The 17,122-nt window shown below is 37.7% G+C and overlaps 3 protein-coding genes across 6 annotated transcripts; all 3 read right to left on the reverse strand.

Moving 5' to 3' along the window:
* LOC18788835 (FIP1[III]-like protein) lies at positions 465-6,068 on the reverse strand. 2 transcript variants are annotated; one of them, XR_002269844.1, is made up of 10 exons: positions 5,643-6,068; positions 5,107-5,318; positions 4,752-4,878; positions 4,491-4,556; positions 4,263-4,394; positions 4,073-4,174; positions 3,807-3,985; positions 1,989-3,708; positions 803-1,524; positions 465-679 (listed from the first exon to the last, which is right to left on the reverse strand). XR_002269844.1 is itself a non-coding variant. In XM_020555554.1 (9 exons), exons 1-9 carry the CDS (start codon positions 6,051-6,053, stop codon positions 970-972), a joined length of 3,504 nt encoding a protein of 1,167 aa, XP_020411143.1. In that variant the 5' UTR covers positions 6,054-6,068; the 3' UTR covers positions 465-969. The 2 variants fall into 2 exon arrangements, 1 of the variants encoding a protein (XP_020411143.1); XM_020555554.1 differs by having other exon boundaries at positions 465-1,524.
* On the reverse strand, positions 7,045-11,365 carry LOC18793138. 2 transcript variants are annotated; one of them, XM_020555555.1, is made up of 13 exons: positions 11,098-11,365; positions 10,813-10,999; positions 10,656-10,728; positions 10,415-10,559; positions 10,198-10,307; positions 9,827-9,958; positions 9,613-9,754; positions 9,396-9,539; positions 8,837-8,997; positions 8,653-8,727; positions 8,321-8,459; positions 7,451-7,717; positions 7,045-7,226 (listed from the first exon to the last, which is right to left on the reverse strand). In XM_020555555.1, the coding sequence occupies exons 1-13, from the start codon at positions 11,344-11,346 to the stop codon at positions 7,068-7,070; spliced, it is 1,983 nt and encodes a 660-aa protein (XP_020411144.1). In that variant the 5' UTR covers positions 11,347-11,365; the 3' UTR covers positions 7,045-7,067. The 2 variants fall into 2 exon arrangements, with proteins under 2 accessions (XP_020411144.1, XP_020411146.1); XM_020555557.1 differs by lacking the exons at positions 7,045-7,226; positions 7,451-7,717 and adding an exon at positions 7,724-8,049.
* On the reverse strand, positions 13,863-16,852 carry LOC18793955 (peptidyl-prolyl cis-trans isomerase CYP21-4). Of its 2 annotated transcripts, none has more exons than XM_007223835.2 (8): positions 16,585-16,852; positions 16,308-16,483; positions 16,136-16,175; positions 15,967-16,011; positions 15,382-15,467; positions 14,627-14,764; positions 14,387-14,537; positions 13,863-14,292 (listed from the first exon to the last, which is right to left on the reverse strand). In XM_007223835.2, exons 2-8 carry the CDS (start codon positions 16,457-16,459, stop codon positions 14,206-14,208), a joined length of 699 nt encoding a protein of 232 aa, XP_007223897.1. In that variant the 5' UTR covers positions 16,460-16,483; positions 16,585-16,852; the 3' UTR covers positions 13,863-14,205. The 2 variants fall into 2 exon arrangements, with proteins under 2 accessions (XP_007223897.1, XP_007223896.1); XM_007223834.2 differs by having other exon boundaries at positions 16,308-16,474; positions 16,585-16,789.

Consider the following 17,122-nt stretch of genomic DNA (forward strand, 5'->3'; position numbering starts at 1 on the left):
CATATTTTTATGAAACACAACTACCTAATATCTTTTTTAATTCTAAAATAAATTTAAATTTTTTATAAAAAAATCCCTCGTAGGCACGAAAGCGTGCGGAGAGGTTAATTACTCTAATATACTGAGTAAGACATTTTTCATAAATGCTCTCATTTGGAGAGGATATTTTAGTCAATTGAATAGAGCGTACTCAAAACTAACGGTCATTCACCGAAGGACATTTTTCCTTCAATTGAGAGATAATTGGCGTACACTTTGCCACGTTTTCACTCTTGTTTTGTTGCTTCTTTTTCTTTTGTGGTTCTAGAGAGGGCGGATTTTTATGCCATGTGGAAGCTCCTTATTGGTAGTTCATCAAGATCAGATAGTTTATCAGACCAAAAATAATCTATTCAATCCGAAGCCTCAGTATATCAGGACAGTAGCTCACAACAATTTCGGAGATTTTTGGACAGAATAAAATATGCAGTCAAATCAGTTGACCCGTATACCATATCAATATTATAATTTTTTTAAAAAAAAACCGGATAAAAAAATATGCATACGGGCAACAACAGGATATGAGTGAATTAAATGAGTCCGAATTCTGGCAAAAATGGTACAAATTCAACCAATCTTCTTGAGCATGATTCTTGTCCATTTGCTGCAACACAAGCACCCTTATTTCTCAAACTTGAATCTGCATTGAAGATTGTTGTCGCAATGAAGTCTTTTGCAGGTAGGAATAGGTAATAGGTCACTTGAATATCAAATCTTCCCTCCAATTTCTCTGAAAGAAGGGAAAAATAACAAAAACTCTAACCTGATTCTGTATCTCAAACTGCTGTGTTTAAGCTTTATTGATCTGCCTCAAATAGCTTAAGTCACTCTGAGGAAGACTTCAAGCCGTGAGATCAAATCTGAGACTACTATAATAAAAATCTATATATAGAAAAACAAAAAAAAGACATGTTATTGCTCTTAAACAACCTATACACCGCCCCACCGCCTCTTTCGGGCTGGCCTATGTTGCTTTGTTTCAGCGGTTTCAGCTAGAAGATCAACCTCAGGCTTGGACAATTTGTCCGGCTCTTTTTTCAAGGTGATTGACTCCTTAAAGCGCTCCCCACGTTTCTCCATTTTTGCCATTGTCTCAAGAATCCTTTGGTTGTCATATCCTTCTACAACCTTATTCCCATGGGAAGCGCTCCCCTTATTAAACGGTCTCCTTTTTACATTGTGCGCTGGTGCTGCATATTCAGAAGCATGTTTTCTCTGTAAGGGATGTGCTGTGGTCAGTTCTTCTGTTACAATCTGGCCATCCTCCATATCCAAATCATCATTTTGACCTGTAACTGGAAACACTTCAAGCCTGTTCTCATTGTTTCGGTTGCGTCGAACTTTTGGGATGCTAAATTGGACTGCCCTTTTCTCAGATTCACTAGAACCCACTAAAGTTGTCCGTGCCCCACCAATCTCTGGGTCCATATTTTCACGCCTATCATTGCGCATCAAAGTTCTGCCTTTGGAGCATCTTCCAGAGGACTGCAGTGTATAGTCACAAGGAAATGTCACTCATATATAATATATCAATCACTAAATGGGTAAAGTAGATGATTAAACACATGCAGCAGAAGGTGAATGAACCAACTCCGCTACTAGGGGCGATGCTAGAAGAACTTAAATTAATGGATCAATGATCGACAGGGAACATTTTCCCCCTCATTACATGCTTCACACCCTGGACCTAAGAAGGCCTTATGTTGATCTAAATATAACTCTTAACACTCAAGAACATATAAACGAAGTAGAAATTGTTAAAGAGCTTCACAAAACACATTACCTGGCGAGGGGAAAGTGAAAATATTATATAAAGGAAAAGGAGAAACAGAAAACATGCAACAGGATAGAATTGAAAAGAATAAATAAGGCTTGCTGAACTCATGTCAAGCACTCATATATACAAGTACACTGATAATAGGTTTCATCCTTTGTTCCCTTAACTTTACCTTGCCTTCCCCAACAATCAAGTCAGTCGAATCTCTGCACCTCAGGATCGTCTGCTCATGCTTACCCATCATAGAACTTCTATTCATACACTTAGCACTTCTTTTTCTCATCATTTTCAATCTATGTTGCTCTGGTAGCATATCATCAATGTGCATAGCATCATGAGAAGAACCATATTTAACATGAAATGTTTCATTCCTTACATATTTCTGATAAGAAACAGATCCCTTCTTAGAATAAAATTTGTCACCATGATCCCTGACAGTTAACTGATCCTCTGTCCAGTGCAGCACTTCAGATCGCCAGTTAGATCTTCTCCACCTTAAATGATCATTAGGATAAATGATATCATCAATTTCATCTGTATTATGACTATCAAACCAGTTACTCTCTTTGGCTTCAGCAGAGTATATTTTTCTCGCATGCCTCCAATATCTTTCATCAGTTGCTCTTGAGTAGGAAACATCATTTCTTGGTGATAGGGAGTCATTCCATCTTTCTTCATCAGCTGTGTAAGACTGATGGGACAAATATCGATTTTCTCCGTGTCTGCAATATTGATCTTTAGTTTTCCCAGAGCATGAATCATCCCAATACAAAACGGGACCGTCAACATGTCCACCCCTTCCCCTTGAGTTTTTTAATTCTCTCCTAACCTGTGGAAATTTCCTTTTTTGATCAGTGAATGAGACGCATCTCCCAAATTTTTCTCCCACAAAGTCATCTTCGCATTTATAATTAAAACCACCACTAGGGTTTGGTATTTTCTTAAACTGCAGTTTGCTGATATTCCTTCTACATGGAGCATCCCTTTCTTCAGCAGTGTGGGAGGAGTACCTAGAATGCAACCCCCTGGACTCCCTGTTGGTGAGAGGACTCCTCTCCTTAGTGAATTGTGTTCTTCCAAAATGATGCCAATCTGCATCCCGCTCTTCACAAGAATACTCCCTTTCATTCCAGGTTTTGCTGACATATGGATCTAGCATGTCTTGGAACTTCTGACTACCTTTTCTATTCCAATCATTTGTATTAGCTGTCTGAACATGGTTATCAGTATATCTAATACCATAATGGCTTGATTCTTTATAATCTGAAATATCTTCTCTGTGACCACGGCTGAAATCTTGCAGCCTTTTTTTCTGTCTGCGAGAATTCACATAGTGATCCCTGTCATACAGGTCATCTGTTTCCGAGGTGGGGGATGCACAATGATCATCTTTTCTGTGAACATTTGGTTCAACAACACTGTCAAGCCTCCTATCCTGATGCTTGCGCTTCTTTGGAGCAGGACTTCCACATGCAGGATAATCTTTGACATCAACTACTTTTCTCTTGATGACTACGCCTTTTGAGTTCTTACAAGATGATCTGACAGACTTGCATAGTTCAATGTGTGGATTCACTGTTGACCTTACAGGAGTATGGATATCTTCTGGATCAAAATGATCACTATTATTGGATGCTTCAGAATCACTTACAAAACAGGATGAAGTGGGGCTAAGTTGATCATCATCACCAAGTGATATTTGTGCTTCCATCATGCTTTGATCAGCACAGACAGCATTCCTGCCAACACTCTCTGTTGTTTGATTTGCAATTTCAATGGTTTCCAATGAGATAGCATTCACTTGCTTATAGTCATACCCGTCCTGATCAAAGGCCTGGTTATTTCTGTGATTATCAGAATCTATTGCCATGGGACTGATCTGCTGGGAACACCTGATGATATCAAGGAAAGATATATGCATTACATGTGCCATAAGAAATTTTATAATAACTGGAATATTTAGGGCCCTACATCAAACAAGAATACAGACCTGTCTAATCTTCTCGAGTTTCCTTTGAGACTTCGTACAGATAAATTGTCTTCTTTGGCAAAATTAGAAGAGGGAATAACAAATTCCCCATTTGCAGATGCCTCATGTAAAGTGCCATTTGTACAGCCCTGTGCCTCACCAGAATCAGAGGTTTCCTCAGTGGGGCCCTGCACAGTAATCTACCCAATCATGTGACACTGATTAGTAATAGCATAATATAAGGTAGAAGCAAAAAATCCATAAGACAATTCAAAGTGACAACACACCTGTATCACAACATCAGAATCTAAACTACGTGGATGCCTACTATCAAAAGATGGTTGGCGTTCACTAATACTATCTTCAATCTGAATTGCTCTGCCTTTCGGCTGAAACATCAAAAGCCAACAAGTTATAATTATCTCAAACTAGTTTCTGAATACAATAATCGCAGAATAGTATTAAATTCTGACATACTAGTTCCAACTGTCTCACTCTGGAATCAAAAAATCTTGATGGAGGACCATGTTTCCTTGGGCCAGCATGATTCATATCTTTAGAAATAGTTTCCTGAGCAAATTTATCATACTCAGATCCAGCTTCTTTAACCTAGTAAGCAAGATACGGGTGGACATGTAAACACCAAAAATTTGAACAACGGTTGTGGTGATATATTAAGAGTCCCAAAAGATTTAAATAAATAACCTGATAGAGTTTTGAGGAGTCTGGGACAGGGATCCCAAACTGCATGGATGTCAGCCGAAGTTGTTCCTGCAATGCATTATTATTAGGATTGTATTTACAAATTGCTGTGTCAAAGAAAACCATTGAGAACCAGTTTGGTCATAAGGCCAGACCATTTAAACCTGCCATAACATCCAAATGGGATCTAGAAGACTAGCCTAGAGAAATTTTTTTATATGATAAATTTGTTTTCGATGATAAGTATGGCACCATTTCATTTACCAGGGAGTTGCAGTACTGTTTCCAACTGTCCTCATTCAAACCAAAGTTGAAGTAATCTGTTAAATCAACTCCAGGATACCTCCATGGCTTCTCCTCAAATGATTCAACATTTACATCAAGTATGGTCCTGGAAGAAAGAAAATAAGGAGCTTTGTGTCAAACTTTGGACAGTACTACTCTAAAACAATTTATTGAGAAAAAGATAAATTCTAGTATTCTCTACAGAGCCAGAGTTCTTCTCAATTTTTTTGTTGTCTTTTTTAGTATTCGATTTCATGAAACTTGACATATCGACAGGTTAACCATTACAAAAATTGGGTTTGTGCAGATTTAATTTTGTTTGTAATTTACTAACCTATACCAAGGAAGCCTGAAACCATATCTATTTTGAGTCAGCACGGGATGGGGTGTATCACGAACACAAGCAATGTGAGAGCTTGACCCCTTACGTTGATTGCGCATATTATTATTATCATGGTCTCCTCTAACCAACATGGAAGACACCAAGCCCACAGTCTCGTTGGCTTTTCCATTGCTTGGACAAGTATATCCTTTAGTCCTTACATACTGCACAAACCAGCAAGCATCTCTCAGTTAGAAAAGTAGTAGGCAACAAGACAACAGCTAAAGAAACATAACATTTCGCATCGAAAAATATCAGTGTTGGAGTGGAAATACTTAAACACGTAGAAAATCAAACATAGTATTCATCATCTATCCATATTCAGTTCTGTAACCGGAAACATTCCGATTATATATTTATTTTACAGGGCACTGTCATCTTTCTCCTGAATACTTAAGTTTCTATAACTAACCAGTGAATGAAAATGACTGGTTTCAAATTAGTTCAGAAAATTTAAAAATTAAATTTGTCTGGCACAATTAGAATACCTTGTACTCTTTTGTAGCCACAAAACCATCATCATCCTCATCCTCATCATTCTTCATGCTCCCTCGGCCTGCAACTGGAAACATTTGACCCTCACAGTCCTCATAATTCAAAACTATTTTCAAGTCATCCTCACTGTCACTTCCACTGTAGTCTTCATTCGCCTCCAAACCCGAAACTTTCTCACCCAACTCCTCGCAGACAGAATCGGGTTTCTTAGAATCAGAGACAAATTGCTCCTCAGAACCAGGCCTAGCGTTCTTCGCCTTGTGATCATCATCATCATCATCATTTATATCTTCTTCTGGCTCTGTATAAAGGTGAGCAAAGTTCGGAACGCGATTGATGGCTGAGTTGGCCTGCGGTTCAACACCAGCATATAGCTCCCCGAAATCATCGTCGAAATCCTCCATTGCCTATAAACCCTGGAAGTTAAGAGGGGAAATTCTCCTAGGGTTTTGCTTACTAGTGATAGGGAACCTCCATTGGTAACGAAATGATAAGGAGCTTTGGATGGCTCCGATGTATAAAAGTCTCGAGCTTTTGTTTTTGGTCTGAAAAAGTCTCGAGCTTGAAATGCTAAAAATGTGACAAAAACCCCTCATAAACCCTGAGAACCCCTTTTGACAAAAAAAAAAAAAAACCCTGAACTCCTAAAACCCTAGCACACAGCCACTTATTATTTGTTTTATTTATTGCATTATTTTCCTCGCTGGACTCCCTATATTTTGTCCCGCCAAAAATAACCAAAAAACTCAAACCACTTTCTCTGACTTCCCTCTCCCCAATCCCGCCACCGCCATGTGCTCTCGCCCATCTGCCTTCAACGCTGTCATGTCCGGCACTCGAGTCGCCGCCAAGAAGCGCAAAAACCCTACACCCTAAACCCAAGGAAACTCCCAATTGCTCTCCAAATCCCAAATATTCCAATTATGCTGAGGACGGTACTAGGCCTGATGATTTGGTAGCTGTGGTTCGTCTGTTGGCCATATAGGGCTTGGAGATTGGGATTGCAGATAAATCAATTATTAAGAAGCAATACAAGGAACTTGGAGACTTGGCTTTTCAAATTCATCTCAAGTCAGGACTGGCAAGCCTGCTCCTTTTTAACTGTTGCCAAGGTTCAGTACATTTCATCTCATCATTGTTATGGAGTCCGAGGGGAGTGTCCTTATGACTCTTTTGTTGATTGGGGGTTTTTTTATTTATAATTTTTTTTATTTTTCAAATGCTGCTGTTGATTGGAGTTGTGAGCAAAACATTGAATAATAGGATTTAAAGTTGTAAATCACTACTGGATTTGTTTTGTTCGACTGAAATATGAATTTCTACTGTATCTAGACAGATAATCATATATTTTACCTTTTTTTTTTACGCATAAATAATAATTGGAGCTGCCTACTGAGTATTACATTTGCAAGCCATCATTATTCACTCTTCAATGCTCCAGTTATCTCCCATGAGATCCCTTCAGTCTCTAGCAAAAGAAGAGCATCATTGGGTCCACAGCCCCGCTGCTTACAATTAACAATTGCAACCGTGAATCTCTGTTTCTCTAATGAAGTAGGATACATAGCTTGATCATCCTGGAATACAAATCAAAAGTTAGACTAAAAAGGACATGAAATACGCAAACAAGTAGAAGCATCTTCTCAGCAAAATACCGTTGCAGATCTAAAAAATTAAGCAACACAACGGAGATCCTCATAATTAGATTGTAATATGGCTAATGATAACGTTTAAATTGTACATGCATTCATTTTGACCTACTTCCATGTAGCTAGAAAAATCAGTTGATTTCACATATTACCTCAGGCAGTTCAAAGAATTCATCAGGAGATATTTGCAGCAACTCTGTAGCAGTGTGACCAGTGCACCATGCAGAAACTTCACCACTCTCGTCTGCAAGAGTAATTTTCAGGTAGAAAGTATGGATAACTTCAGCACCACAACTGGTGTTACAGAAGCTGCATTCCAGAACATCATTGGGCTGCTCGGTAACAAAATGGCCACATACGGCATGCGAAAATCTTTTACTGACATGAACCATCTTCATTTTCAGCCAAACCTGAACTATCTGTCCACACGATAGTATATTATTATAGAAGAACAGATATCCCAACTTACAGGCTATAAAATGCGAGACGTATCCAGTGTAGTAGATAACTGATATAAAAGCACAACACCTATTGCAAGGAATAGAAAACATGGCTCCTTCATGCCCTCCCCCACACTTTCCACCAAAATGAATGCGAAAGAGAGTTTTACCACAATACACATCGTGACAGACAAACTTGCAGAGAAGGAAGACATGGTAATTCTGTGCCATAAAGTTGCAGCAGTATAATTCCTTTTGATTTCAGGATTATTGTTTTACTAGGTATGTGTGAGTGATTGGGTGCGTGTAAGCTGTCAGGAGCACAAAAAAAAATCAGGCCTACTATTCTTCCTCAATTCTAAATAATATTTTGGAAACAGGGTTATGATAAAGTGGCAAACGTTTGCACATCCAGAGAGAAGCGGAACATGATAACTTCTTTCTTTTTTTCCCTTTTGCAAGTGAACATAATAGATTTACAGCATAAAAAGCAGAAGCATAGATAAAGGAATCATGGCAGAAACAGACAAATGATTTTATCATGATAACTAGTCACAACAAAAATCTATTGGAAACCCATACCTGCATACAGCTAGTCTGGCTTGATAGATCAGAGAGGCTTGACAATTTATGAAGACAAGATGAGTTTAGCAACGCTGGCAAGGAACTGAGGTTGAAGAAAGAAGCTCCAGCAGTATTCTCGAACCATAACGCTTCCAGGCTGTCAAGCAAAAAATGTTTTCGCAGAACCCTTATAAATTCAAATCAGACTTACAAACCACATAACTAGGAACAAACCAGAAAGTATCTGAACTATAACTGAAAATGACTGGTCAAGTACATTGGAACTTGCTTTAACCACCCACGTATTGACATTAGAAAATGACTAATTGAAAATGCTTGAATAAGCTCACCCCCTCCGCTTTGTCATAGAGCATGTCAGGCCTGATATGTACACTGTGTGACCAATGCTTAATCTTCTTAATGACCTAGGAAATACACATTTTGAAGCAAAAATTATATTATTAAAAATGTGAAATTTATAGTCGGGGAATGGGTCATAAAACCAATTGTACCAAATTAACTTATTATCCTTACCAACACTTCACAAAATGTAACTTTGCCCAAATTGCTCCAGTGGTATCTTCAACTCTCAAGGAGAAGATAGCTTCTGTGGTACTTCTTTCTCTGGTAATATTGGTAACAACACCGTAAAGGCTGACACCAGTCATCTTGTCATGAAGGTCAGTCACGAATGACTGCAAACTTCACAGGAGTAAGAGATATTAATAAAAAAAACGATATGCAAATGCTAACAGGAGACTCGGGTATGAATCATTCAGGCAGTTGATTTCACACAAACTTGGATGATTGCATAGCAAGTAGATAAGAACGGAATTTTTTAAATAATTGCATAAGGGCATTAGTGCGTGACTGCTGAAGAATGACAATAACCTACTACATAATATGAATCAGTGCATAAGTTGATTCTGTGGTGCTCAAAGCTTCAAAATTCAACCAATAAACCATATTCAAGAAATTAATGAAAATGCATCCCTTTAGAATCATGGTACTCATAGCTTCTAACACAAATTAAATTATAGACATTGCTAAATAGTGTGCACACAATAAGGAAGTGTAATGGAAGGAAACTCACTTGAAAAGGATAACTACTGAAGTCAATGGACCCATGTGAATCACAGGGCAAGGAAACTTGAGAAACTTGTGGAGCCTGACTGGGATCTATTGTGCTCTGCAGTCTTGACCCTTGATATTGATTTGGTGTCAGTGCTACAGATACCTGATTTATTCAGAAAATTAACCCCATATCTTAAATGATAACCCAATTATCCAAACTGTGATATATGACTTACTTGCTCCTCATGTTGAATCAGAGGCACCAAAAACAATTGCGTTGTACTACCAAATTCAAGGCAAACTTCATTACTCGTTTCAATACCTCTGTCTACGGAACTAGCGATATATGGTCTATCCAGTGCAAGCATACTTCCCACGCTGAAGAAATTGAACTATGAACATACAACGGAAGAAAGTATCTAAAAAATGAAAAATGGTTCTAGAGTTTACCTCAAAAGATTGGCCAAGACAACCTGATCACCCCACAGCAGAAATTGTAGCTTCACACCATCATTGTCAACAAGAGTAATTTGTTTACTCTGTAAAGTACCATGCACTTCCAGTGGCCCAATAATTTCAATTCTACACATAAATAGGGAAAGCAAGGTAACCACTTCAACCCCAGGGAAAATTCAACCTCACTAATCAGCATTATTCCAGTTATGAACTTCTAATTTCAAGACGCATCCATATGATATATCATGTTTATAGGATCTCAGTTGATTATCACATCCCCACCTCATTAGGACATCCGAAAATAATTAATATTTATAAAATATCTCGCATACTTAAAATTTGTTATTAGAAACAATTTATCTTACCTTGCGTACAACGAATAACAAACGTCTTTATAAGCGGCATCAAGAGAAATTGAACAGAATGGATCTGAACAAAACTTAGTTCCTATCAGCATTAAATCACCATCTTCAGCCTATATTAATGAAAGCAAAAAAGACTTGTAAGAAGAAAAGTAAAAAGACACACCCCAAATCCTTTTCCTAATCTCAAGGCGGAGTAGTAGTCAAATCTGAAAATTACCTCATCTAACAATATGGTCAGATATTCTGTTGGCAACAGCCGCATATAAGCGGATCCTCCTTTAGTCGCAGGACGAAGATAGCACCCAGTGAGAAAGATCTCCCTCCCTTTCTTGAGAAGTCCATTACGAGTCAAGTCACAGTATCTGCACAGATAAAATCTCATGCTATTGGTTTCAGAAGAAACTTAAATGTAGTTGTAAATACACATAAAAGCAACACACACCAAGAACAACATATACCTTTGGTGGAGATAAATGTCAATAGTATTGGAGCTCCAATAATCTCCTAAGGAAAGCATAGAGATGCTGGTACCTGAGAAAAGAGAAGCAATTAATATCACCGATAGAGAAAATAACAATTACATTAAAGCTCCAAAATTTCAAAATGAAAGTCTACCTGGGAGAACAAAAGCTTCCACAATTACGGCTTCCAAAACACTATTCAAGGACAAGAAATTCTTTTCATAAATGGAGTCAATGGTCACGGTGTTCGGAAGCTTCCTTCTCTTGTACTTCTTTCTCGACTGCTTCACGCATTCCGGCATTTTCTTTGGAGGCCTGTCCCTATGTTGCTCACTCCACGCCTAGCAAAAACCAACACAATTCAAATCAGGTTCCTTTCTTTTATTTTCTCACATTTTCTCAGCAACCAAACAGAGACGAATTTGATTAAAAACGGTACCTGAGATATATCAGAGAGTAGAATCGCGGCAGTGACGCCGCTGGAGTAGGCGCTACAAGTCTTGAGAATCCGAGAGGCTATCCAGTTCCAGCTGGGTCCAGTACTGGTTTCCGCCCCGTTTTCATTCGGATCCAAATTTTCGTCTGGTTCAGGCGAGAGAGCGAACCTCGCGTAATCAATGAATTTGAGAAACGGATCTTCTTGATTTTTTGGCTGATCAATGTCCATGACCGAGTCGAGCGAGTTCATTTCCACCGAGTTCACAAGCCCTACCAATCTGCACTGTGTAATAATATAATACACATTTTGGGATTTTAAAGGGGAGGGAAGAGAACTCGTACAGCTTTTTGGCGCGGGTTTTGAAAATTGCGCACCGGTGGTGGACTGGGCCGAATATTTAGGGGTTGTTTGGTACGGCGGACTGTCATGGACTGGACTAAATCCTAGGACTGTCTTGGATTAACTCAGATTGGACTAAGCTGGATTAAGTACTGACCTAGGTTTGGTGTTGTGTCGGACTAAGAAGCTGGATTATAAAAATAGTGAAGACCTATGTTTGGTGCTGTGTCGGACTAAAAAATAATTCTTGTAATATTTAAATTTAATTGATTATTTTGACTTAAAAAATATTTATATTTAATTAGGGATATTTAATTGGGGTTGATGTGTGAATTTTTTTTAAAAAAATTAATTTTTTATTTAAAAAATAAAAAAACCATTATCTCGTTCTTTTCTTCTTCCTTCCTCCCTCTCCCTGGCTCTGCCTTTCTTTCCCGTCTGTCTTCCTCTCTCTCTGGCTGTGTCTTTCTTTTCAGATTTCCAAAGAGAAAAATAGAATAAACTCAACTAACCCCACACCACAACTTTTGACAAACCACACCACAAAATTAAAATTAAAAAAATACCAAAACACAATTGGGATCTTTTTGATCCCTTTCTTCTTCCTGGTAGCATACCCTGCGAATCCAGTAACCATAATAAAGTCCCTGCTTGGCTTTGTTTTTGTAATTCCTTCTTCTCAAAATCATAAAAGGGATATAAGGGATTGGTATCATCGCAATCAGTGGAATAGTCGACCCATTTTCTTACACAAACATTTCTGTACTCAGATCGGCAGGTATGGAGGTCTTTCCCAACCTCAAGCCCACCGGCGACTAGCTCCACATCCTTCTTGCCAACGGAAACGGCACCATCGAATTCGATGAGCTACTCACCGCCATCTTGCCCGACATGAACGGGGAGGATCCTCATCAACCAGGAGCAGCTCATGGATGTGGGTCGGACTCGATGTTTCAAAATAGCACGCTCGCTATTTTGCGAACTGCTTTTCATCATCGCAGTATTGGACGAGCGAGTCCGGTGATTTTTTCACCAGTGGACTATACAATCCCATTTATGTTAGTCCCTCTTTCACCAAACGTGGGTTTTAAAGTGTAATTTAACACTGTCCAAGCTGGAATATGCCCTTAATGATTAGTATGTGCCTGGCGATGCAGCAAGAATTCTATAGTTAGGTCATTCTGTGAGGTCTTATTTTTTAATCGTTTAATTAAATTGGTTAGTCGTTGGATTAAAGTTGTTAGTTTGATCCAACGTTTCAGAAATAAGATCTCACCTAAGAACCATATATAAGGCCCTCACTATAGAATGACTCTACAATGTAGTCCTTAATCTTTTGGTCCACACATAAATTTGATCACTCTTGTCGCATTTAGTTGAAGATCTTTGTAAAAATTGATAAGAGATATATAGTCATATGCCCATTCTTAGTACTAATAATATATTTAAACCTTACACCATTTAATTTTTATAAGCAAACTCAAAAAATGATAGCTGGCCCAATTAAATTTAATTTTGATTTATTACTTTGATGCCCTATTGAGTGTTTTGGGCTTTTTTATAAGGTTTTAAAGTTGGGTTTGTTTTAAAAAATCAATAGCAGTTTTGTAATTTATAAAAAGTTAAAATCCTTTTTGTTATATTGTAAATGAGCTTTGGGTGTGTTTTTAAAATCCATTTCTTATAGATATTTGTTTTATAATTTGGACTATTATATTGGATATAATAACGAATCTCCCAATTGATAGTGTGGGATAACGTGATAGCACGTCCCAACTTTAAAGGTATGTTTGTGTCATAATACAACTTATCCACCCATGACACAAAGTACAACTCACTAATTTTGCTTAACAAGACTAACCCTAAAATGGAGAGCAGATGACTTCGTTGAGCAATAATATGAGGTTTTATAATAAGCTAAATTTTGATGAAAATTCTTGTTTAAAATTGGTCACGTAATGACACTTTATTAATTTTAGTGAAAATTTTGTCGGAATGAAACAGTAAAACCAAATTGATGTGCATACCAAAAGATGAAAGACCTCATGAGTCATGAATTGCTTTGAGATTTGAAAGACTAAAATGAAGACTTTTAAAAAGTTCAAGGACCAATTGTGATTATAAAAAATAAAAAAATTAAATTAAAAAAAAACCCCTTCTTTCTCCCCAATAGATGCATAAACAAAGTTGATCACCAAATCCAATTACATGAGAGAAATTTCAACCAAGACTTTTTGGCAAGCACGTGGATGACATAAAATAAAAGGGGCAAAGCAAGAAGCTGGGAAATCGTTTGGAAGTATAAGGTAACCCGTTCAGACATCTAACAAGATGAAATATCAACTCGATTACCAAACTGTGCAAATCGAAACCTTAACCTCCATGATTCCGTGATGGCGACAACAATCCACGACATTGTCTAAGAATAATTTTAAGAGTGGAAATGCCATAAAAAGAACAAAATGAATCATATCAAATAATCATAACACAATGATTGCGGCAACAAAAGTGCATATCAAATTAGCTTAATTGTCGTATTTTGTCCACCCCAGATGTGGAACCTACACCTAAAATGAGTATCAAAACTCCCCCCTCCCCCACTAAATCACAAACCAAATCAAGAGAGTAGAAGAAGAGAAAATTGGACGGGGAAAATCTGAAACCTAAGATGTACTGTTGTACATTGCAAGGGTAGTCCGGCAAGAAAATACTCAAACCAGCAACTATACTATGCAGGAATACTTCACATTTGATTGTATTGAATTGCCCTTAAATCTCACGTTTCAGAATCACACTAGTGATCCCTACAGAAGATTTAGGCCGATAATGTTCATCTGTATCGACCTCTTCAATTTCCTGAATGGAAGATCATATGCAAAGAATTATACATTAGATATTATCCAAGTCTAGGCATACCAAAATATTACTCAAGATGCAAAAATATATATACCTGCACCACATCCTCTCCCTTAATGACCCGTCCAAACACAATCAGCTTATCATTTAAATCTGGTATTGGTGCAGTTGTGATAACAAGCTCAAATCCTTTGTCATCTAGTCTATTCTTTGTAGTTCCAAGCATAAAAGCTTCATGCTTTGGTCTTCATGTTTCTCACAGGTAGGAATAAAGCTATCAGTTTTGTTACAATGGATGAAATACCAACCAATTCATTTTTTTTTAAAAGCTAACCTCATAACTAGTTGACTACGAAGCTTCCCTTTTGATATCCAATCTTCAGCTGCTCCAAGTCCTTGGGAACCTCCCCCTTTAATAACGTAGTGTTTGATCACATGACTGAAGGGCATCCCCTTAAAGTGCCCCTTTTGACTGCAAAACTAATGACTTAGAAGTGTCTTGCGAGCATAACACAATATTACCAAACACACAAACCAAGCACGTCTATTTGTAGATGTTACTGCTAGTCAGTATGTTGGATGCTTTCCAATTGTCAAAGTTCTGATTTTATTTGCAATTACTGTACTAATCAAGCCTACATTTAGGACTTAAATGTTGTCAAGATATAAGTCAACCAGGTATCTGCATCACCAAGCTTCTAGAATAACACAGAACCTTTTAACTCGTTGGTGAACCCTTTCACAAAGGAGCTACAACAAAATATATGACAATGGCTTATAAAAATATAAGAATATCTAAATGATTAACACATAGGATAGAGAACTTTTATTACAAGGAAATTCAAGAAGAACCCAAATTAATGGAAACTTATTGTTGGTTTGGCTATTGGTAATTTGGTAACAGCTATGCACTAAGATCCACCCCATCCCCTAATTTTGACTTTGTTCTCTCAATCTTTAAGAAAAAGGACTCAAATAGAGAGAGAGAGAGAGAGAGAGAGAGATATATATATATATATATATATATATGATTTTCGATAACTAGAGCATGTATGTATGTAAGATTTATATGCACTGTTGAATACTCACCATAAGTCAAGAAATCTATCCACAACCTCTGGAGAACCATCCTTGAAAAGTTCCACTGTGATAGGACCTTTTGACGTATTTAGAATCTATATAATAAAAAAACAAGGGAGGGGAGAAGAAAGAGAGTGAATAACTAACAATATAGAGAAGCAGATAGGAGTGTTCAGTGTTACATCGAATTAAACCACTAAACATAAACATCAGCAGAAAAATAGGAATAAAATGTCTCCAAATGAAACCAGAGCAGCAATCCTTATGCATTAAATTTTCCCGTAAATGAACCTTCTGTAAAACTCTCAAAACTGGCGTAGAAATTTGCTTCCGATTACATTAAGTGACTTCTTGCACGGTAGTACTAGTTTCTCGATTATTTGTGTATTCCAAATATAACAAGATAAAATCTAAACCACAAAGCAAAACACTGCTCAATGTGCTCATTTAGAGCCATAAACTGATCGATAAACATTGACGTCATAACTAATTTAGCCACACCACCACAACCAAAAGCACACCCTCTTAGTTCTAGCAGTCGCAGTTGCAGTTCACATTAACACAAAAAAGCAAGTTGGCAACAAAGACACTTACAGCATAACCGGGAAGATCGTACTTCTTTACTAACCCACCAATATCCTAGACAATAAAGATTAATAAGTTTAGTCAAATATGCATTTACTCATAATTACTGCAAAACAGGAAGATTAATAATTACACAAATGAAAAAGAAAGAAAGAAAAAACTCATTTCACATAAATACCTCTAGAGTAGATAAGTCCGACCCAGATTGGTCCAGCGACCTACGAGCAAATTAGCGCACAACAAAATAAGAGGCTGAAATCATCCAAATTGGCACTACAATTCAAATTTCCAGAGAAAGAAAATCACGTAGGATATGAAAAACTACAACAGATAGAAAAAAGAAATGCTACCTTCTAGACCAATAGCGATAAGTGGCAACTAAGGACAAGGCGATCAAAGCGATGATTAAATTGCACATAACTATGGTAGTGATACTGATTCGAGTTGGGCCCTTCTTCTTTTTGCTCTGAATTAACAGCGCCTGAGGCTTTATCCGAGCCATGACCTTCCACTTCAACTGTAACCACTAAATTCAAAACAATAAACAAAACTGGATGATGCGCCTCGATCCCCAAAAGAATTGGAAGCGAAACCCTAGAAAAAGAAATGAAATTGGTGAGGAACTACCTTCGGGCTTTGGGCTCTGAATCTGCTGTGATTCAAGATCGACGGAGTTGTTTTGGTTTATGGTTTCAGTGACGTTGAGAAGTTGGATCAGAGAGAGTACGGTTGGTGGGTGATTTCAGTTTAACGCCAGTCTGGTCGATCTTCTTCTCGGTTGGATTGGATTTGGACCCATTTTTAAAATTTTCGAATGTTTAATTTTAAAAATGGTGGGGGGTGGAGCCCACGTGAGATTATTCGCCGGAGAGCAGAGCTCTTGCTCTTCTTCCCAAATCACGTGATGGACGGTCGTGATTGGATTAGCGTGTTGATTTTTGGGAGCTTGGCGTTCGGTTTGTGGCACCCGGTCGCGGGTTTTGGCTCTATCCTTTAAACCCGTCAATTTTCCCACCTGGACGGGATATGTCATTTCTCTTTTATTTTTTTAATTAATATTTTTCTTTCTTCCTCTTCCTTCCCCATTTTTTTCCTAACCAAAAGAAAGCGAATTAGTCAAGAAACATTACTTATAAGATAGTTATTCAAGCTCTTGATGTTAGTC

The sequence above is a fragment of the Prunus persica genome, chromosome G1, assembly GCF_000346465.2.
Source record: "Prunus persica cultivar Lovell chromosome G1, Prunus_persica_NCBIv2, whole genome shotgun sequence".
Lineage (NCBI taxonomy): Eukaryota > Viridiplantae > Streptophyta > Magnoliopsida > Rosales > Rosaceae > Prunus > Prunus persica.